Consider the following 23,738-nt stretch of genomic DNA (forward strand, 5'->3'; position numbering starts at 1 on the left):
AAGTGAAAATAAAAAGGACTATGAGAAGTGATGGTGAATAGTGGAAAAGCTTTTATCTGTGTTGAGCCTAAAGAGGTTAAACATCTCACTATGTAAAATTAAATAATTAGGATAGGGATTTGAGGTAGTAAAACAGCTAATTACTCTTAAGGAACCAATTGAGCTCTGCTATAAAAATCAAAGAGAAATTAAAATAGACATACTAATATTAGAACATATACCTATTGCATTGTTGGGAAGAGATGCATGGTGTAAAATGAACTGTACAATAAGATGTACACTAGACGGCTGTCTGGTAGAAGATTTTAAAAGAGTAGGGTTTTTGGGAATCATATTTGCTTGAAGATAATATCATAGGAAGGATGACAATCTATTAGACTGCCTATTAGACAATCTGTCTGAAAAATAAAGTTACAAGGGGTGACTGTTATTCTTGGTTACATTCCTACACCAAGAGGGGAAAGGGATTTCAAACTAGGCTAAAGGATGTTTGATCGTTTGCCAAGTCTGTGTGTGAAGAAGTCAGAAGCAGGTGGGGACTTCCCAATCACATATTCTAAAAATTTGGTGGTAAAGGATTTTGTGAATAAATCAGTGGAAAAAGGTTTTTAAAAGTTAGGAGAAAAGATTAGATTAAAAAGTTAAGAAAACTAAGATTGAAGGAACTCTAGGACAGTAAGCTAAGTTTCAAAGTTAGTAGTAAGAGAGAGAGAACAGTGGTGAAGGAAATTTAGAGTTTAGTGGGAAGATAGATATGGCAGGAGTTTAGATCTGTTAGGAGCAGATGCATTGAGAAAGTATGCGTTGCTGAATGATAAGAGAATATTGAGGGTGATTGAGTATCTATATTTACAATTCCCAGCAGGAAGATCAAGGTAATTGTGGATTTATTTTTATAATCAACAGGTTGAAAGTGAGGGAGTAGAGTTAGGACTGATAGTTAATGTAGTGACACTAGTGGTGATAGATGGAAATACAAGTGAAGAGTTAAAAGTCTTAGGGAGAATGGATGAAGTAACAACAAGGACATTAACACTTCAGTCTATTATAACAACAGTGAGAAGCAATTTAACTCTTTCAACATTGATAGTTATTAAAGCCATAAATATGTCGCATTTGATTACAAGGGAACCAATAGCTCCAGCAGCAATTTTAGAGGAAAAGACTGTTATTAGGGTTAAAATAGGAGAGCAGATAGTGGTAGAGAACAATATAGATTCATCTGAAATAGTGAAGGATACTATCATGGAGGTACAGGATGAGTTCTTTGATTTTAATGACAGACAAGGAGAGGTATCTGATCAGTACCGCTCGTTAGGGAAGAGAGAAACTAAATGGAAGGCATATGGGTTTGATTCTTCTGTTGTGAAAATTAAAGATGGATGGGAAGGTAGGAATCTTTTGGTTCCAGCAGCTAGCTCATTCTGTAAGATCAGTGAGGAATCTTGAGGGTCCATGTCTGTTGAGAATTCCAGCACCAGACACGTGGGGTTCCATTTTAGAGACGGTCGCTCGACCTCTATCAAGTATGTGTCAATCTTATGCTTTGTCATGGCTGTTGTATCAGCAACAATCATTAACAGATAAAATAATGTCATTGTCAAAACATTTGTTTAAGCCTAGGTTTAAGTGTTCTTGGTTAAATGAATTACCCTATGTGAATTTGTTAGATGGGAAGGAAAATCAGGTAACAGCGAACCCTGAAGCATTGGAGGTGAAACCAGTGAGGGCTAAAAGTTGTTTTTGTTCTAATAAAACATATGATGGAAGGGGTATGTTTATGGGAATATCAGATTGTGATGATTTTATGATGACTTTGGGTAAGCATGACCTGAAGGGTAGTAATGAGAAATATAATGTTACTTTTTATGTTCCAGTTAGTAAGAAGAGCAGGACTTTGATGGTGAAAGATTAGCTTTTGCCTGACAATGTGACTATTGGGAATTTTAGAGATATTTGGAGGGTTTGTGGTGATAAAGCGTATATATTCTTACCCTATGGATGGACAGGATGTTGTTACATGTCAACGTTGAAGCTTCCATATGAGGCTTTTACCATTAAAAGAGGGGTAGCACCGGACACAGATACATCTGAATCTAGGTTTGGAAATAGGGTGAAAAGAGACATGGCGACATTTCATAGTCTTGAAGCCTATCATTGGAGGATAAGTCTAAGAGAGAAGGGGGGACTTTTTCCATGGTATGGTGTAACATTTTTGGCAGATCATATTGATAATATTACCTATACTTTGATTCCAGATAGTTATATATGCATTGAAGAATATAAGGGATGCATTTGGTAGATCTGAAGGAGCTGGATGGTCAGCGAAGTCTTGGTTGCAAGATCAGTTAGGCCCAGTGGGAGCAGTGATGGATTAGATTTTAATGGCAGTTTTGATAGCACTGTGTGTGATGTTTTTCTTTTGTAATTTGTTACTGACCTTTGAGAAAGCTATGATATTGAGATAGGTTGGAGTAGTGATGCCTGGAGACAACACTCAGATGTCGTTGTTGACTGTTCCTGATCTGGATGAAGATGGACAAGTGGGACTGGATGGAGTATTGATGGATAAATATCCTTTTTGATTATTTGATCATTTTTCAACAAAAAAAATTCAATATTAGTGTGATTTTAGTATGATGTTATGAATCAAAGGGGGGAAATAGGATGATGTGATTCATACATCATTTATATATAATTTTTATATTCTTAGTTGATATTGATGTTTAATTTGAAAGTGTTGTTTTGCAAAAGATACTGTTTGGTCTTTTCTTTTCTTCCAGAAGCATTTGGGGGAATATGTAGAGATTGAAATACTCAAACAAGGACAATATGAAGGGACAATATGAAAGGAGAATGACTGGAGGAGATGGAACAAGGAAGGTGTGGAAATGTTCCCATTCCATCATCGAAGATGCATTGGAAGTCGAGACTACGGGGGAGATGAAGTGTAGTGGACTACATTCCAGTGTCTGCAATGAAATATAGACATATTTGCATGTGTAATACATAATTTGTGTCATATTCTTAGGTATTACTTTTTGTAGAATGATATTTGATGTTATTGGATACATGTGGGGATCTTAGATGTTTTTGTTTATTTCGTGAATGCTTAGGGACAGGGAGTCTAGGCAGGGATAGAGATCCACTGTAGGGTCCGATGGGTCGACCAGCCTGAGAGTGGACATTTTTTGGATAGTATTTTGTTTGCAGGGGCTTACATGTGTATTTAATTGCATCATAGTTTCAAATGCATTGATAAAGATTTATGAATTCATCGGGAGTACCTAGGTGATTGCCTGGGGCAGAGGGACCGTGAGAGAATTTTACTGTCTTGATTGATGGATGGATATTTGGAACGAAGGCTGCCAGACAGGTTTTTCGCTCTCACACTCCATAAAGATTTGTTCATATTTCATAGTAATGTATTCACACTTCATAAACATTTGTTCATATTTCATAGTAATGTATTCACACTCCATAAAGATTTGTTCATATTTCATAGAAAGGTATTTACACTCCAGAGGGAAATGTTTTTGGGTTTAATGTTAAAGATACTCAACAAGATAAATTGTTACTTGTCATAATCCTATTCTGTTTGTTTTCGAGACTTTTTAGTCTCGAAGGGGGGAATGTCGTATATGAAGATTATGACTTTGTTAATGTTTTTAAGTGGAACCTGAAAGGATGTTTATTTAGCAGAAAGAGAGCCGGTTTTAGTGTGACACCCCGGATAGGACAGAGAAGTCTGTGTGTTGTAGACAGGGGATTGGACAGTAGAGGGAGCCACCCATATCTTGGGAAGATTATATATACTGGGTAAAAACGACGAAGAGGTTAGAGCGGCCATTGCAATCTGGGACGTCGCTCTCCGGGTGGTCATGACATCCGTAAACTCATGCTGAAAGCTTGTGATATGAATAAACTTATGATCAAGGTTCAGTATGAGCGGACTCCTTTGTTTATCAGCAATAATTGCCAGCATTGACTCGATACTACAGCAGTAAAAAAGTTGACATGTCAGTTAATTTAGAATCGTCAACTTGATACGTAGTTTGAATAAATAATAGATGAATACCCTCCATCATGGTTTACGTAGGCACATACAATACAATTGTAATCCTCAGAAAATCTTTATTATTCTAGTCTTTCATTCACTTGATCAAGGTTACCATAAACTCTAGATCACAATGATAGAAACATAATGTGTTTATGTGCGGCACTTGGGTGATAAAAAATTATAGGATAATAATTAAATGGTGGATACCACTGGATAGTACAGTATTTTAAATCTATATGTAGCCTAGTGTGTGCGTCCAGATAATTTGACACTGATTTGGCCTGATGTGATCTGCCGTACAGGAAGTATTTAGGAATGGAAAAGGTCCAGGATATGATACACACACTAGCCTACATATAGATTTAAAATACTATCCACCATTTAATTGGAGTTTTTTTTATTACCCAAGTGCTACACAGATTTCTGGGCTATGCAATAGAGGTTAGAGATCAGGCTATACACTACAGCTACAGTATATTGCAGTATGTACAGACACAAGGGGAATGGAGCAATTTCATAACCATTTAAAAAAAGAATGGCTCAGCAGCCCAATTATTAGCTATGCCTTTGTTGGGCAGTATTCACAAACCAAATGACCTCTTGCCATTATATAATTGTCATCAAAGCCCAGCCGGGCTAATAATACAGTCAGTTGTGGTTGAGGAGGAACGGTCTGAGTTGGGGTTTCGAACCGGGGACCCTATGTTCGTGGGGCAAGTGCACTACCGGCTGTGCAATAAAATAATGTATTTCTTAGCAGAGGCAGCACTAACATATGGGGACGCTACACTCACTATTAGTTTAGATTCTAGAAAACCAAATATTTTCAATAATAAAGTTGGCCAGAGCGATGATGCTTCGTCGAGTCGATAGAGGGCACTGTACAAAGAATAGAATCTCGAATTTGACCTACGACACGGACGGAAGCGGAAGTAGTGACTGTAGCGCCGCTTGTTGTTGGAGCGAGCGTGTTTGCAGAAACGTATGGTCAACGCTTTTACTAACAAAAAGTACATAACGTATCGCTAAGTGTATATATTGATACAAAGGATTTCCGCTTACCTTTATTTCTTGATCCAAGCACACCAACATTGGCTGTGAAACTAGCCAACTGCTCTAGAAATTCGCTAGTTAACTTTCAGCCAACTAACTTTAGCTAGTTCTTCCCGTGACACACTGTAAATTCTCAGTGTTGAACCACAAAAGTGCGTAAACTTTCATTCAAGCAATCATGGCGGATGTTACTGCACGTAGCTTGCAGTATGAGTACAAAGCGGTAAGTATGAAATTGAACTAAGCTAATGTTAGCTAGCTACTTGGTTTTTCACTCATGCTGTATTGTTTTCTTGCGCTAAGTAGTTCGCTAGTTAGCTAACGTATTACCGTTATGCTAACGTGGCTGGACACAGTATTGCAACTACTAAAACTGACCAAGTTACTGGTTACTAACTAGTCGCGCTTGGTTACTAGCTAGTTAGCGAGAAGCTAGCCAGCCTGTCCGTTAGTTAGCCAGTTTGTCCAATGTTGGCAAACATGAATTCTTTAAAACAAGTTGAAGTTGTTTTTGTGCCCCAGTAAGTGTATAACTAGCCAGCATAAGAATGACTTGGTGAAGGCAAGTTTACATTGCAGTACCCTTCCTCCTTTTAACTTTGTCTATTGTCCAATACTAGAACTCCAACTTGGTCTTACAAGCAGACCGTTCGCTCATTGACCGCACAAGGCGTGATGAGCCCACAGGAGAGGTGCTGTCCCTGGTGGGGAAGTTGGTGGGAACCAAGATGGGTGACAAGTCCCAGAGGACCAAACCTTCAATGCTGGAGGAGAGACGGGCAAAGTAAGTACAAGTGCCTCTTCATGTCTATTTTCTGGTGCATGTCTGAAACACTTCTTGACTGACTAACCCATGTATGGCTCTTCCCTCCACCTTTGTCTTTTGAACTGTGCAGGAGGAGGAAGAGAGATGAGGACAGGCACGACATGAACAAGATGAAGGGCTTCACCCTCCTGTCAGAGGGCATTGATGAGATGGTGGGCATTGTGTACAAGCCTAAGACCAAGGAGACCAGGGAGACCTACGAGGTCCTTCTCAGCTTCATCCAGGCTGCCCTGGGAGATCAGGTCAGAGAAACAACTGTTAAGACACTTGTGCAATTATGTGTCTGTCTCAAGGGTCATTGATTTGAAAATAATGAAGAACACTATGCAGACCATACAGTTGAAGTCGGAAGTTTACATACACTTATGTTGGAGTCATTAAAACTTGTTTTTCAACCACTCCACAAATGTCTTGTTAACAAACTATAGTTTTGGTAAGTCGGTTAGGACATCTACTTTGTGCATGACACAAATAGTTTTTCCAACAATTGTTTCAGACAGATTATTTCACTTATAATTCACTGTATTACAATTCCAATGGGTCAGAAGTTTACATACACTAAGTTGACTGTGCCTTTAAACAGCTTGGAAAATTCCAGAAAATGATGTCATGGCTTTAGAAGCTTCTGATAGGCTAATTGACATAATTTGAGTCAATTGGAGGTGTACCTGTGGATGTATTTCAAGGCCTACCTTCAAACTCAGTGCCTCTTTGCTTGACATCATGGGAAAATCAAAATAAATCAACCAAGACCTCAGAAAAAATTTGTAGACCTCCACAAGTCTGGTTCATCCTTGGGAGCAATTTCCAAACACCTGAAGGTACCACGTTCATCTGTACAAACAATAGTACGCAAGTATAAACACCATGGGACCACGCAGCCGTCATATCGCTCAGGAAGGAGACGCGTTCTGTCTCCTAGAGATTAACATACTTTGGTGCGAAAAGTGCAAATCAATCCCAGAACAACAGCAAAGGACCTTGTGAAGATGCTGGAGGAAACGGGTACAAAAGTGTCTATAGGACAACAAAGTCAAGGTATTGGAGTGGCCATCACAAAGCCCTGACCTCAATCCTATAGAACATTTGTGGGCAGAACTGAAAAAGCGTGTGCGAGCAAGGAGGCCTACAAACCTGACTCAGTTTCACCAGCTCTGTCAGGAGGAATGGGCCAAAATTCACCCAACTTATTGTGGGAAGCTTGTGGAAGGCTACCCGAAACGTTTGACCCAAGTTAAACAATTTAAAGGCAATGCTACCAAATACTAATTGAGTGTATGTAAACTTCTGACCCACTGGGAATGTGATGAAAGAAATAAAAGCTGAAATAAATAATTCTCTCTACTATTATTCTGACATTTCACATTCTTAAAATAAAGTGGTGATCCTAACTGAACTAAGACAGGGAATTTTTACTAGGTTTAAATGTCAGGAATTGTGAAAAACTGAGTTTAAATGTATTTGGCTAAGGTGTATGTAAACTTCCGACTTCAACTGTATATAATGGTGGAATTAACAATGTTCTAGTCAAATCAATGACTTGAATATGCCTGTGCTGTATTTCTGTAACTCTGCAGCCGAGAGATATCCTGTGTGGAGCGGCTGACGAGGTGCTGGCTGTACTGAAGAATGACAAGATGAGGGACAAGGAGAGACGGCGTGAAGTGGAGCAGTTACTAGGGCCTGCAGATGACACACGCTACCACGTGCTGGTCAATCTGGGCAAGAAGATCAGTGACTACGGGGGTGACAAAGAGCTCCAGAACATGGGTAAGGAAACAAACACAATGAAGTAATGTTTACATTATGTTCACTCAACTGGATCATGCATTCATTTCTGGCGACTACTATTATGCACTAAAATGAATCAATGTTTCAACACACAGATGACAACATTGACGAAACATACGGAGTGAATGTCCAGTTTGAATCTGATGAGGAGGAGGGTGATGAGGACCAGTTTGGGGAGGTGCGAGATGACGGCTCAGATGAAGAGAGTGAAGGAGAGGAAGCAGACTTGGGCTGCACTCTGACAGCCAATGTAAGACCCCTCGTTCACACGACAACACACGTCTGTTTATACTAAACTACAATGTGTCTTTTAACATTTTAGTCATTTTAGTTTAACCTTTGCACTAATAAACATGTATCCTGTAGCTTGGTGTGACAGGTGATGTGATGACAGCCAAGAAGAAGGAGCTGCATCCTCGTGACATCGATGCCTTCTGGCTCCAGCGTCAGCTCAGCCGTTTCTACGACGATGCCATAATATCTCAGAAGAAAGCAGATGAGGTTCTGGAGATCCTCAAGGTGTGTGTTTGTGTGTCTAATTGTTTCAGTATGTCTGCCTGTGTCTATGTGGTTGCCTTGGTCTCTGACTGACTCTCTGTCTCTGTATTCCACAGACTGCCAGTGATGACAGAGAATGTGAGAATCAACTGGTCTTACTGTTGGGATTCAACACCTTTGACTTCATCAAAATCCTTCGTCAGCATCGTCGCATGAGTGAGTACCTGTCATTTCCACAACTAATGTACATTAAGTTAACATTAGAGGGAGACTATAACAGCTTGCATTGCCAAAATTGAGAGGTCACTGATTAATTTCTCTGCTCCCTCACAGTCCAGTACTGTACCATGTTGGCAAGTGCTCAGAGCGAAGCAGAGAAGGAGAAGATCATAGGAAAGATGGAGGCAGATCCAGACTTGTCCAAAGTTCTTTATCAGCTGCAGGAGACTGAGAAGGAGGATATTATTAGGGTAAGACACGATCTTCATTGTTGAATTAGTCACTGGATAAATCATTATTTCTATACTGTACTATAGATGTATTGGAACAGACTGAAATACATAAACAGAAAAATGATCACCTAAACATTTAATGTTGGTTCCCTTGGTCTCAAACAATGGCTGGTGTTCATGTCTTCAGGAAGAGCGATCTCGCAGGGAGAGAGTGAGGAAGTCTCGCGTGGACAATGACTTGGAGTCTATGGACATCGACCATGGAGAGGTGAGGAGGAACATGAATAATGCACACATGAATATAGCCCGTCTACCCACTGTGTAGTCCACAGACGATTTGCACATAAACTATAAACATATTACACACGTTGCAATGACACACATTCAATATGAATATATTGATGCTAAATAAATACTAACCTGTACCATTTACCCCACCCCTCAGTCCATGACCCCTAAACAGCTGCTGGACCTGGAGGACCTGGCCTTCACCCAGGGAAGCCACTTCATGGCCAACAAGAGGTGCCAGCTGCCAGATGGCTCCTTCCGCAAGCAGCGCAAAGGCTACGAGGAGGTGCACGTTCCTGCACTCAAGCCCAAGCCCTTCGCTGACGATGAGGTGTGTGTGAGCCTCTGTATGCGTATTATTTTTTTTACTGTAGTCAGTACTGACGCTTCTAGCAAGTGAATGGTCTTATTTTCAAGAACTGTCAGCCAAGCCTCAATTGATTGTCTGTGTTATTAGGTGCTGGTGACCATCGAGAAGCTGCCCAAGTATGCCCAGGCAGGTTTCGAAGGGTTCAAAACCCTGAACCGCATTCAGAGCAAGCTGTTCAAGACTGCTATGGAGACCGATGAGAACCTGCTGGTGTGCGCTCCTACGGTTAGTAAATAAACCACGGTCAACTATAATAGCTCTCTGCTCAGCGCTCTTGTCATGTTACATATGTTCAAAAGTGCCATTGTTGAAATGTTTTGTTTTCTAACTTATCCCTGTGTATTTTCTACCTCTGTCTATTCCCCTGGGTGCCTCCAGGGAGCAGGTAAGACCAACGTGGCCCTCATGGCTATGCTAAGGGAGATCGGCAAGCACATCAACCTGGATGGAACCATCAACTTGGACGACTTCAAGATCATCTATGTGGCTCCTATGCGCTCGCTGGTACAGGAGATGGTGGGCAGCTTTAGTAAGGTGAGACTTGTTGTCCTTTTTTGGGGGTCAGAACTCAGTGTTATATACTGTCACGGACTTGAATTGCCAAGAGAGATGTGTTTGTATAATATGGAATTCTGTCCTGTTTTCTGATTTGTGTTTTGCATTTCTCTCTCCCACCCAGCGTCTGGCCAGTTATGGCATCACAGTGTCTGAACTGACAGGAGACCATCAGCTGTGTAAAGAGGAGATAAACGCCACCCAGGTCATCGTCTGCACCCCAGAGAAATGGGACATCATCACACGCAAAGGAGGCGAGCGCACCTACACCCAGCTAGTGCGCCTCATCATCATTGTAAGTACAAACACGCTCTCAAACTCAAATGGTCTTCTTATGGACTTTATGCAAGACCCTTCAAGACCCTTTAGTCAAACATCCCATTACTATTTAGCATTTACGTTATTTGACATTTATTTTTTAAACTGTAGTTATAAACTCATTGGGTGTAAGAACAGTATGTGACTGAGTGTGTGTCTGATGGTCAGGATGAGATCCATCTGCTGCATGACGACCGTGGGCCAGTCCTGGAGTCTCTGGTGGCCAGGACCATCCGCAACGTGGAGCTGACCCAGGAGGACGTGCGTCTGCTGGGTCTCAGTGCCACCCTGCCCAACTACGAGGACGTGGCCACCTGCCTGCGAGTAGACCCCGCCAAGGGACTCTTCTACTTCGACAACAGGTCAGCCAGGGCTCAGGAAGGAGGATCAATCTCTCCACACACTCATCCTGCTTCAGATGAACAGGTTTTGTGAGCAGTTGGATTGTAAGCACAAGTCTGACTGATAGTATTTTCTGTCTTCCAGTTTCCGTCCAGTGCCCCTGGAGCAGACATATGTGGGCATCACTGAGAAGAAGGCCATCAAGCGCTTCCAGATCATGAATGAGATTGTCTATGAGAAGATCATGGAGCATGCTGGGAAGAACCAGGTGAGGCCAACTCAGCCTAGTGTTCTTTAACCATCATCTGACTCCGCATTGCCGCCAACACAAAACATGAGATCTGGAAAATCCCAATGTCTATAAGATGAGAAATATCAACAGACAGAACGTTCCACACAATCTAGTATTCTTGTGCTAACTTGTGTCCGTGTTTGTCAGGTGCTGGTGTTTGTCCACTCCAGGAAGGAGACCGGGAAGACGGGCCGGGCCATCAGGGACATGTGTCTAGAGAAAGACACCCTGGGGCTGTTCCTGAGGGAGGGCTCAGCCTCAACTGAGGTCCTCAGGACTGAGGCAGAGCAGTGCAAGGTGAGTTCACCTGACGTGGGGACTAATTTTAGCTACCAAAGCCTGTTGAATGTCTATACACATCTGTCTCGAATCTGTGAGTAGGCAGTTGGATTAAAAACCAAATCTTACAATAATCTGATTATTAAAGCTGCAATATGTAACTTTTTGGGCAACCTGACCAAATTCATATAGAAATGTGAGTTATAGATCTGTCATTCTCATTGAAAGCAAGTCTAAGAAGCCGTAGATCTGTTCTATGTGCGCTATTTCTATGCTTCCCGTTCTTAAGTTTCGTTTTTACGTCTTTTACTTTCGGTTTTGTACACCAGCTTCAAACAGCTGAACATACAATATTTTTTGGTCATTGAAAATATATTTCACAGTGGTTTAGATGGTGCAATGATTCTCTACACTTGTTTTGTCACAAACGGAAATTAGTCGAACTATTAGAATTTTGGCAACCAGGAAATGGTGGAGCGATTTCTGCATATTACACCTAAAAAACAACTGAACATTACATTCATTTTTTTCATCTCACTTCCCCCAGAACCTTGAGCTGAAGGACTTGCTGCCCTACGGTTTCGCCATCCATCATGCTGGTATGACCAGAGTGGACCGTACCTTGGTGGAAGATCTCTTTGCTGATCGCCACATCCAGGTTAGTCTCTTCTAAATCTCTACTAACCTCTTTCCTTTAATACAGTCAGAGCTATTGTTACAATGTCACTGGACCGATCTCACTGAAAGGGCTCTGTCTGTTTCAGGTGCTGGTGTCCACAGCCACATTGGCCTGGGGTGTGAATCTGCCTGCACATACTGTCATCATCAAAGGCACCCAGGTGTACAGCCCAGAAAAAGGCAGATGGACAGAGCTGGGAGCCCTGGACATTCTACAGGTTAGTCTGCACTGTCTGGATTAGACTACTGAGATGCATACACAGGGCTAGACTTCACTGTAGCAGAATATTATATTTGCTAAATAATCCTCAAACTCTGTTTTGTTAGCTTTGTGAGTTTGAATGACACCTCTGTGTTCTGTGCTGTGTTCAGATGCTTGGTCGAGCTGGGCGTCCTCAGTACGACACCAAGGGAGAGGGCATCCTGATCACATCCCACGGGGAGCTGCAGTACTACCTGTCTCTGCTCAACCAGCAGCTGCCCATCGAGAGCCAGATGGTGTCCAAGCTGCCAGACATGCTCAACGCTGAGATAGTGCTGGGCAACGTGCAGAATGCTAAGGTGAGCGTATAACTGGATTTACAACACCGCCCACAACTCACCACTAATAACGATAGACATGCTGTAGTGTGCTGCTGAGACTACCTGTACAGAGACTGGTCAGCTAGAACCATTAGTGCTAACATTCAAACCCTTGCTGCTGTAGTGGTCTCACTCCTCTCTTGTTGGCTCCTCATCAGGACGCAGTGAACTGGCTGGGCTACACCTACCTGTACGTGCGTATGCTCCGTAACCCCACCCTGTACGGGGTCTCCCATGACGACCGCAGCTCAGACCCCCTGCTGGAGCGCCGCAGGATGAACCTGATCCACACTGCAGCCAACGTGCTGGACAAGAACAGCCTGGTCAAGTACGACAAGCGGACTGGCGCCTTCCAGGTACACACCACTCTACACATGCACTCTGTCCAGTGGGAGCAATGCAATGACACTGACCTATTGAGATCTCTTCAAGATTCTAAGATGGTAAAGACAAAGATTATGCTATTGATATTCATGATAGATTATTTTTGTTTATGGGGCAAACTTTTCTCATCCCTCCCTGAAGGTGACGGACCTGGGTCGCATCGCCAGTCACTTCTACATCACCCATGACTCCATCCAGACGTACAACCAGCTGCTGAAGCCCACCCTCAGTGAGATCGAGCTTTTCCGCGTCTTCTCCCTCTCCTCTGAGTTTAGGAACATCACTGTCAGAGAGGTATACAGCACTGTAGAATAGGGATGGGCACGGTTATTCAAATATCTAAATGGACGTTAGTATTCGATTACTTGGGAGAGTATTAACTTTTGAGAGATATAAAAAAATATAGGCCTACTTTAGCAATGAAAGGGCTTTGTCTAAAATTAAATACAATTATAATGTGACATTGCTACAGAGCCTACAAGGATAAACCATTACATTCAACATTTTAATAAAACAGCAGTTTCATGACAGTTTGTATGAGTGCATCCCATAAAGATTCACCAGTAGCCTACACACGTGTAGCTTGTTGTTATTGTGGGTCAATTAAAGCGCTGCTGCAGTCAGAGGCTCCATGTGTAGCAAGTGAAGTGGGAGATTTCTAATCAATGCAAAATGGAAATAAAATTACAGAATTAAGTTGGCTAAATGAGAAGGAGTAGGCTACAATGATCAACCAACAGGTAGGCTGTTGTTTCATATGAATGGAGTTGTAGACAAGGACGGGGAGCGCAGCAAAAAAGCCTCAATTAGCTAGCCCTGCTACGTTAGCTAGTTAGAAAAACTTGTTGCTGCCATAGATTATCTATCATACCATTTGGTAGGGCCTGTTTTGACTGCATCAAATTTACATTTACATTTTAGTCATTTAGCAGACGCTCTTATCCAGAGCGACTTACAGTTAGTGAATACATATATTTTTATACTGGCCAACCGTGGGAAACGAACCCACAACCCTGGCGTTGCAAACGCCATGCTCTATCAACTGAGCTACATCCCTGCCGGCCATTCCCTCCCCTACCCTGGACGACGCTGGGCCAATTGTGCGCCGCCCATGAGTCTCCCGGTCGCGGCCGGCTGCGACAGAGCCTGGATTCGAACCAGGATCTCTAGTGGCACAGTTAGCACTGCGATGCAGTGCCTTAGACCACTGCGCCACTCAAATTGTTATAAAGAAGCTAGCTAGGTGGCTAACTTAACTGGCTACTGTAGGTTGTGGGTTCGTTTCCCACGGTTGGCCAGTATAAAAATATATGTATTCACTAACTGTAAGTCGCTCTGGATAAGAGCGTCTGCTAAATGACTAAAATGTAAATGTAAATTTGATGCAGCCAAGACAGGCACTACCAGATGGTATGATAGACAAACTTGTTGCTGCCATAGGTTATCTATCTAACTAGTGCGAGTCAGTTTGGCTACTTTCTCTCTCTCCCACTGTGCCACACAGACTGTCACACACACACCTGCTCCTCTTTTGCCCCTCCCTCACACTTCTGCTGAAACAAGTACCAATTTGTAAGTGGCTCTGGATAAGAGCGTCTGCTAAATGGCGTAAATGTAAGTAGAGTGCAGCACACCGGCCATCTCAAGTCGCGCGAGCAAGTCACCATTGATGTTTGAATATCTTTTTTATTTTTTTATTTATTAAAACATGTATTTTGACTGTCTGGATAGCCAGGAAAAAAAGGTGAAATCATTTCAAATGCCCATCCCTACTCTGGAATACTATATTTAATGACAAAAGGCCACAAATGTTACTGAATGGTTTTGGTCAGGTCTACACCAAACCAGCAACTGATCTACAGTAAAATGCTACAGATACATGAATGCTCACGTGGGGTCTTATTTCAGGAAGAGAAGCTGGAGCTGCAGAAGCTGCTGGAGAGAGTTCCCATTCCAGTGAAGGAGAGCATTGAGGAGCCCAGCGCCAAGGTATACTACTACATGTGTCAATGTTGACACTGTACACTGATCAATGATATGGTACACCACTGCAGTATGTATTGCTAGAGTCCTGTTGCTATGAGCCAGTTCTGAGATGTGTGTTCTTATTACAGATCAACGTGCTGCTCCAGGCTTACATCTCTCAGCTCAAACTGGAGGGCTTTGCTCTGATGGCTGACATGGTCTATGTGACGCAGGCAAGGCTATGTCCATTTGTTTGTTTGATTAGAGAGATGTTTTAAGTATGTTACCAGCATCTGACTGTTAACTGTGTCCTTCCTCAGAGTGCTGGAAGACTGATGCGAGCCATCTTTGAGATTGTCCTGAGCAGGGGATGGGCCCAGCTCACAGACAAGACCATGAACCTCTGCAAGATGATTGACAAGAGGATGTAAGTTAACCATTGCTGTTTATTCCTAATTTTCACTGATGAAGACCTTAGTCACCAGTCCTAGTAAATTATACTGAACAAAAATATAAACTCAACAATTTCAACGATTTTACTGAGTTACAATTCATATAAGTAAAATCAGTCAATTGAAATGAAATCATTAGGCTCTAATCTATGGATTTCACATGACTGGGCAGGGGCACAGCCATGGGTGGGCCTGGGAGGGCATAGGCCCACCCACTTGGAAGCCAGGCCCAGCCAATCGGAATGAGCTTTTCCCCACAAAAGGGCTTTATTACAGACAGAAATACTCCTCAGTTTCATCAGCTGTCCGGGTGGCTGGTCTCAGACAATCCCGCAGGTGAAGAAGCCGAATGTTGAGATCCTGGGCTGGCGTGGTTACATGTGGTCTGCGGTTGTGAGGCCGGTTGGATGTACTGCCAAATTCTATCAAACAACATTGGAGGTGGCTTATGGTAGAGAAATGAACATTCAATTATCTGGTAACAGCTCTGGTGGACATTCCTACAGTCAGCATGCCAGTTGCACGCCCCCTCAACTTGAGACATCTGTGGTGTTGTGTGACAAAACTGCACATTTTAGAGTGGCCTTTTATTGTCCCCAGCACACATGTCAGGTGGATGGATTATCTTGGCAAAGGAGAAATGCTCACTAACAGGGATGTAAAGAAATTTGCGCACAAAATTTGAGAGAAATAACGTTTTTGTGCATATGGAAAATTTCTGGGATCTTTTATCTCAGCTCATGAAACATGGGACCAAGACTTAACATGTTGCGTTTATATTTTTGTTCAGTATACATGACGAGGCTAGAATGAAATGTGATGTTCCTCTGGCCTTCCCTGTGTGAATGTGTCCCTCTCCTACACAGGTGGCAGTCCATGTCTCCTCTGCGTCAGTTCAGGAAGCTCCCAGAGGAAGTCATCAAGAAGATTGAGAAGAAGAACTTCCCCTTCGAGCGCCTCTATGACCTCAACCACAATGAGATTGGTGAGTCTGCTCTGCAGTGCACCCCAAATGCCCCACCTCGGACCTGGACCCACTAACACTACATGCTCATTGATTCATCCCCGGTTGTTGAAGTTGTCATTGAAAGTCCTTCTGTCCCTCAGGTGAGTTGATCCGCATGCCCAAGATGGGGAAGACCATCCATAAGTACGTGCACCAGTTCCCCAAACTGGACCTGGCCGTTCACCTGCAGCCCATCACCCGCTCCACACTGAAGGTGGAGCTCACCATCACACCAGACTTCCAGTGGGATGACAAGGTCAGTGGATCTGTATAGTACCTTCAGGCTATTAGTTTATAGCTGTTACATGGCTCAGATTAAATTGGGTTTTTCTTACTATAACACACCAACACATACACCCTTAACACCGCTCTCTGTGGCCCATAAAGGTGCATGGCTCATCGGAGGCCTTCTGGATCCTGGTGGAGGATGTGGACAGTGAGGTCATCCTACACCACGAGTACTTCCTGCTCAAGGCCAAGTACGCCCAGGACGAGCACCTGGTCACCTTCTTCGTGCCCGTGTTCGAGCCCCTGCCCCCGCAGTATTTCATCCGCGTGGCCTCGGACCACTGGCTGTGTGAGTGTGACACCTCTGGCTAGCTCTTATTAGTAACTTAGTCGATTCAAAATGTATAAGCAAATATAGAGTTTAGGAGGATGTCCATTGAAAATGTATCCCTCTCCTCTGCACGTCTCTCCCTCTCAGCCTGTGAGACCCAGCTGCCGGTGTCTTTCCGCCACCTGATCCTGCCAGAGAAGTACCCCCCTCCCACTGAGCTGCTGGACCTGCAGCCCCTGCCTGTGACCGCCCTTCGTAATGCCGCCTTCGAGACCCTCTACCAGAACAAGTTTCCCTTCTTCAACCCCATCCAGACACAGGGTAAGATGCACTCTGAGACTCTGAAGTGTCACCATTTGGGCTAACAGTTTCTCACTGCACCCATCTCACCTCTAAGACCAATGTGGCCCATTCAATGACTTCAATCAGGCACATGCCTCTATACCTTTTGTGCTTACATTGTGAGTAATATAATGTGTGCTATTCTCTGTGTTCGTCCAGTGTTCAACGCTGTGTACAACAGTGACGACAACGTGTTTGTGGGAGCCCCCACCGGCAGTGGGAAGACCATCTGTGCTGAATTTGCCATCCTGAGGATGCTGCTGCACAACGCAGAGGGACGTTGTGTCTACATCACACCCATGGAGGCCCTGGCTGAACAGGTACAGGGTTATCAATATGGAGTGTTTTCAACTTTAACATAATGTTGTTTTCATCTGACTTTTGATTGTTCACACTAATATGACCCATTCCTTCCACCCCGTTTAACATCACTCGTGTGTGTCCAGGTGTTTGTTGACTGGCACCAGAAGTTCCAGGATGCTCTGAATAAGAAGGTGGTGTTGCTGACGGGAGAGACTAGCACTGACCTGAAGCTGCTGGGGAAGGGTGACATCATTGTCAGCACCCCGGACAAATGGGACATCCTGTCGCGCCGCTGGAAGCAGAGGAAGAACGTCCAGAACGTCAGCCTCTTCATCGTGGACGAGACTCACCTCATTGGAGGAGAGAACGGAGTAAGGCCACGATCCAAACTGATAAACCATATATCCACCTGCCTAGTGCTTTGATTAGATAGCAACTATACAATACTTGTTTGACATGTGAAGTAAAATACATTGATATTCATACTCTCCGTCTTTCTTGTAGCCTGTGTTGGAAGTGATCTGCTCCAGGATGAGGTACATCTCGTCTCAGATTGAGCGTCCCATCCGCATCGTGGCCCTCAGCTCCTCCCTGTCCAATGCCAAAGATGTGGCCCACTGGCTGGGATGCAGCACCACTGCAACCTTTAACTTCCACCCCAATGTCAGGCCTGTCCCTCTGGAGCTGCACATCCAGGTCAGTACCATGACTGTAATGTCCTCTCAACCTGTTACATCATCATCAACCTGCTCTTAGCCAAATAAAACACCAATAAGGTTTTGTTCATAAAATATGTTATTGTCTGGCTGGATAATATAATATCTGCTCAATTTAACTTCATTGTAATGCCTCTCTCCTCTCTCAGGGCTTCAATGTGAGTCACACCCAGACTCGCTTGCTGTCCATGGCCAAGCCAGTGTACCACGCCATCATGAAGCACTCCCCCTCTAAACCGGCTGTCGTGTTCGTCCCGTCCCGCCGTCAGACCCGCCTCACCGCCATCGACATCCTCACCTTCTGTGCTGCTGACGTGGTCCCTCAGAGGTCTGACCCATAACCTTAACACATTTTAATCTTTCTGAGTGGTTCAAGGAGTCAAAACTCTTTATGTATACAGTGTTGGTAGATGTTGTAGCATGAGGTCTCAGAGCAGTAACAGATGTCCCTGTCTCCCTGTAGGTTCCTGCACTGCACTGAGAAGGACCTGGCTCCCTTCCTGGAGAAGGTGACAGACGGCACCCTGAAGGAGACGCTGGCCAATGGGGTGGGCTACCTGCACGAGGGCCTGTCAACTACAGAACGCAGGATCGTGGAGCAGCTATTCAACTCCGGTACAACTGGCCACTCCCTTAGACCTGTTGATACAGTACCTAGTTAGAGAAAGTATAGAGAGTGATTGTTAAATGACATGCTGTGTCTGGTCCTCTCTGCCTGCAGGTGCAGTCCAGGTTGTAGTGGCTTCACGCTCCCTCTGCTGGGGCACAAACATATCTGCTCACCTGGTTGTTATCATGGACACCCAGTACTACAATGGCAAAATCCATGCGTAAGTAACACTGTTTTATATCTAATCTATATCACTCAGACCCCCCCTCCTGCCTCAGTTTGACTGTGTTAGTGACCATGTCCTCTCTGTCCCCAGCTATGTGGACTACCCTATCTACGATGTGCTCCAGATGGTGGGCAAGGCCAACCGGCCCCTGCAGGACGATGAGGGACGCTGTGTCATCATGTGTCAGGGTTCCAAAAAGGTACGTCAGCAATATCCTCCTTTTCTCTCCATTTTCGCTGTCCCTTTTTCTCTGTCACTCCATTATTCTGTCATTTATAACCTACTCTCTTTTTCTCAAATGTAGGATTTCTTCAAGAAGTTTCTGTATGAGCCCCTGCCAGTGGAATCTCACCTGGACCACTGCATGCACGACCACTTCAACGCTGAGATCGTCACCAAGACGGTGGAAAACAAACAGGACGCGGTGGACTACCTGACCTGGACCTTCCTGTACCGTCGCATGACCCAGAACCCCAACTACTACAACCTGCAAGGTGAGACAGGCACACCTACAGCACTGGCAATGCTCTCAACTGTTGACACTCTAGACATGTAATATTTATCCAGACCTATAGTGTTTTTGTCTTGGAGTCTTATGTTAAAGTGCTGCTCTCCATCTCTCCCATCCAGGCATGTCTCACCGTCATCTGTCCGACCACCTGTCAGAACTGGTAGAGAACACCCTGCATGACCTGGAGCAGTCCAAGTGCATCAGCATCGAGGATGAGATGGATGTGGCACCTCTTAACTTGGGCATGATCGCTGCCTACTACTATATCAACTACACCACCATCGGTGAGAACTACCACAACCAACATCCCACTGTCACTAAATATGGCTGTATCAGTCACATCACCTAAACTGTGAACCACCCCATAGACTAAACAAATGTTAAAATAGAATACATACATTATACAGTATAACTTGTTGAGTTACTGACATTTTATTTATGTTCGTATCAGAGTTGTTCAGTATGTCCCTGAACGCCAAGACCAAGATCCGTGGATTGATTGAGATCATCTCCAATGCTGCTGAGTACAAGAACATCCCCATCAGACACCATGAGGACAACCTGCTCAGACAGGTAAACATACTAATGCACATCAATATTCATAAGATGCACTTTTGCAGACTTATTACCCCACCCAAATACCCATGTAGAACTGGAAGCAATGGAACGTGTGAATTCATTGCTCACAAATACTTATCTGGAAACATTCTATGACATTGTCATTAATCAACTTGTATATGTTGTGTTTTCAGCTGGCCCAGAAGGTGCCCCACAAACTGAACAACCCCAAGTTCAACGATCCCCATGTGAAGACCAACCTGCTGCTGCAGGCTCACTTGTCCAGGATGCAGCTGAGCGCTGAGCTCCAGTCAGACACAGAGGAGATCCTCAGCAAGGTGAATGAGAAATTAATAGATACTTTGGTGCAATCTAAGCTGTGGTAAATGGACTCTGTATAGCAGAAAGACTGTAGTATGACCTAGTGTTGAAGAGTTCAGAAAGTAGTGGGTCAGATTGAGGTGTGCTAGTGTTTAAAATCTATGTATGGTTGTGTGTCCTGTCCAGGCTGTGCGTCTGATCCAGGCCTGTGTAGATGTGCTGTCCAGTAACGGCTGGCTGAGCCCTGCACTGGCTGCTATGGAGCTGGCTCAGATGGTCACCCAGGCCATGTGGTCCAAGGACTCCTACCTCAAACAGCTGCCCTACTTTACCTCTGAGCACATCAAACGCTGCACGGACAAGGTAACACATCCACGACTGCCTGTTACTCTATTCATTTGAAACACTTCCATTTACCAGACAAGGGATTATGGCCATCTTGCTTTGGTGTGGATCTTGAAGCTGATCTCTAGTTGTATTTCTCAGGGTGTGGAGAGTATATTTGACATCATGGAGATGGAGGATGAGGATCGTAGTGGGCTGCTGCAGCTCTCAGACACCCAGATAGCAGACGTGGCTCGCTTCTGTAACCGCTACCCCAACATTGAACTGTCCTACGAGGTGGCAGAGAAGGAGAACATCAAGAGGTGATTTAAATGGGGCTGTTAGAGGTAGAGGGGAATAATTGTGAGGAAATAGGTTGACAGAATATAGAGAGATTAGTAACACAAGAAAATGTATCTTTGCTTAGGAGGTTGTTAATGATGAGGTGTTTGCTACTTACTACTACTGCCCATTGAATCTATGGAACATTGAAAATGAGAGAGAAGCAGAGTAAGTGAAGGTGTCTGATCATATCTTTGTGCTCACAGTGGAGGTCCAGTGCTGGTCCTGGTCCAGTTGGAGAGAGAAGAGGAGGTGACTGGGCCTGTTATTGCCCCACTCTTCCCCCAGGTATGGATCATCACTACCAGCTTGTCAGAACTCCTTTACTGATTCATTCAAAAAGCACAAACTCAACAATGACCATGTTTAACCTTTGACTGTGTTGTTGTTTCAGAAACGTGAGGAGGGCTGGTGGGTGGTGATTGGAGACCCCAAGTCCAACAGCCTGATCTCCATTAAGAGGCTGACACTGCAGCAGAAGGCCAAGGTCAGTTTAAATCAAATAAAATAAAATTTTATTGGCCACATGCCCCCCGAATACAACAGGTGCAGACATTACAGTGAAATAACCAACAGTGCATTTATTTTTAATAAAAAAGTAAAATAAAACAACAAAAAAGTGTTGAGAAAAAAAGAGCAGAAGTAAAATAAAATAACAGTAGGGAGGCTATATACAGGGGGGTACCGGTGCAGAGTCAATGTGCGGGGGCACCGGCTAGTTGAGGTAGTTGAAGTAATACGTACATGTGGGTAGAGTTAAAGTGACTATGCACCCCAACTGGACCTTATGGAGCCAATACATGCAGGCATCTGCATATTTTGACAGTCGCCTACATGTAGGCTAGCACGTAATTGATCTAGCATCTGAAAGCCCAAAAGTTATCTTAAAGGTGAATACCCTCTGTCAGCATTGCTTGGCCTCACTCTCTGTGCCCCTTTCTCCCATTGCAGGTGAAGCTGGACTTTGTTGCACCAGTGCTGGGCATTCACAACTACACACTGTACTTCATGAGTGATGCCTACATGGGCTGTGATCAGGAGTATAAATTCAGCGTGGATGTGAAGGAGGCAGACAGCGATGGAGACAGTGATTCAGACTAGTCAGGCATCAATAGATGACGACAAGTCATTTCTCAATTCATGCTGGGATCAGCAGGGGTTGTTTGTTTTGTTTTATACTGAAAATATATATAAACGCAACAATTTCAATGATTTTACAGAGTTACAGTTCATATGAGGAAATCAGTCAATTGAAATAAATTCATTAGGCCCTAATTTAAGGATTTCACATTACTGGGAATACAGATATGCATCTGTTGGCTACAGATATCAAACAAACAAAAATGGGCCTCAGGATCTCGTTGTGGTGTTTTTGTGCATTCAAATTGCCAATGTTCGTTGTCCATAGCTTATGCCTGCCCATACCATAACCCCCACCCCCACCATGGGGCACTCTGTTCACAATGTTTACATCAGCAAACCGCTTGCCCACACGATGCCATACACATGGTCTGTGGTTGTGAGGCCAGTTGGAGGCGGCTTACGGTAGAGAAATTAACATTAAATTCTCTGCCAACAGCTCTGGTGGACATTTCTGCAGTCAGCATGCCAATTGCATGCTCCCTCAGAACTTGAGACATCTGTGGCATTGTGTTGTGTGACAACTGCACATTTAATCAGCTTCTTGATATGCCACACCTATCAGGTAGATGGATTATCTTGGCAAAGGAGAAATTCTCACCAACAGGGATGTAAACAAATTTGTGCACAATATTTGAGAGAAATAAGCATTTTGTGTGTATGGAACATTTCTGGGATCATTTTATTTCAGCTCATGGGACCAACACTTTACATGTTGCGTTTATGTTTTTGTTCAGTGTAGATAAGGCATTGAGTCACGTTTATAGTCTGAATCTCTCTTTGGACTGTTATATTCTATTGTGCTCGAGGTAATGGTCAGACCTTTTTGTAAGTCTACAATTGTTTTTACAATTTGGTTTAAATGTGAATGTGCCCCAGTCGAGGATAGTAATGTGTGTGTGTATATAGTACCTAATTAGAGAAGTCAACCAAAAGGTTTGAAGTGTACATGAGTCTGCTTACTTTTTTAGTGAACAAGTCATAGTGTATCAAAGAGTCTCAATTTCTCTACTGTAACTGTTTCAACAACTCTGCAATCAGGGTTGGGAAGGTTAATTTCTAAATGTAATCTGTTAGATACTAGTTACCTGTCCAAATATTGTCATCAGTAACGCACCTATTGGATTACCAAACTCAATAATGCAATCTGATTACTTTCCCCTTAAGTCAAAAGACAAAGGATCCATCAAACACATTTGGTGTGTCATAGTGGCCTCTGACTTGGTCAGACTCGCTGAGGTGGCACAAGCTTGCGCCTTTTTTCAACACTAAGTTGAATGTGATTGAGAACAGTCTCAATGTATTTTTTTTAACGCAAACATCCTTTCTGATTTTTAAAGTATCTAATCTGATTACAATAGTTTTGCTGGCAACATAACTGATTATAAAAAAATATTCAGTTACTCTCAACCCTGTATGCAATCAAGTGTGATTAATGGATCAGACTGATTTTAACATAACATACCTTTGTGCTGTCATGACTGTTTTCCAATAAAAATAATCTACATTGACCAGACTTTGACTGTAAATTAATATAATGAGGACCTTATTTATAAAAAATGTGAAAGCGAAGACACTTTCTTCCCCTTAAGGTT

At 43.5% G+C, this 23,738-nt stretch overlaps 1 protein-coding gene across 1 annotated transcript; it reads left to right on the forward strand.

Annotated features, from left to right (window-relative positions):
* The first annotated feature begins 5,022 nt into the window (after positions 1-5,022).
* On the forward strand, positions 5,023-23,654 carry LOC311141440 (U5 small nuclear ribonucleoprotein 200 kDa helicase). The gene is made up of 44 exons (XM_084176770.1): positions 5,023-5,336; positions 5,734-5,897; positions 6,010-6,181; positions 7,517-7,709; positions 7,826-7,980; positions 8,097-8,249; positions 8,345-8,444; positions 8,562-8,698; positions 8,868-8,948; positions 9,126-9,299; positions 9,426-9,563; positions 9,717-9,872; positions 10,018-10,188; positions 10,380-10,573; positions 10,698-10,821; positions 10,993-11,142; positions 11,672-11,782; positions 11,889-12,020; positions 12,175-12,363; positions 12,543-12,740; positions 12,910-13,062; positions 14,677-14,757; positions 14,883-14,966; positions 15,054-15,160; positions 16,052-16,170; positions 16,293-16,447; positions 16,579-16,768; positions 16,898-17,071; positions 17,252-17,412; positions 17,539-17,766; positions 17,900-18,091; positions 18,261-18,439; positions 18,575-18,726; positions 18,833-18,941; positions 19,038-19,146; positions 19,252-19,441; positions 19,578-19,742; positions 19,910-20,031; positions 20,211-20,354; positions 20,524-20,700; positions 20,824-20,984; positions 21,210-21,291; positions 21,398-21,490; positions 21,955-23,654. Exons 1-44 carry the CDS (start codon positions 5,292-5,294, stop codon positions 22,102-22,104), a joined length of 6,414 nt encoding a protein of 2,137 aa, XP_084032896.1. The 5' UTR covers positions 5,023-5,291; the 3' UTR covers positions 22,105-23,654.
* Positions 23,655-23,738: the final 84 nt, after the last annotated feature.

This window comes from Coregonus lavaretus (assembly GCF_964263955.1).
Source record: "Coregonus lavaretus genome assembly, chromosome: 14".
NCBI classification, from domain to species: domain Eukaryota; kingdom Metazoa; phylum Chordata; class Actinopteri; order Salmoniformes; family Salmonidae; genus Coregonus; species Coregonus lavaretus.

Excerpts from the sequence above, each read along its gene's own strand:
- LOC311141440 (XM_084176770.1), top strand. The coding sequence starts at position 5,292 with ATGGCGGATGTTACTGCACGTAGCTTGCAGTATGAGTACAAAGCG. Across the intron at positions 12,741-12,909 it reads AGCGGACTGGCGCCTTCCAG|GTGACGGACCTGGGTCGCAT; the intron begins GTACACACCACT and ends CCCTCCCTGAAG. Across the intron at positions 16,448-16,578 it reads ACTTCCAGTGGGATGACAAG|GTGCATGGCTCATCGGAGGC; the intron begins GTCAGTGGATCT and ends TGGCCCATAAAG.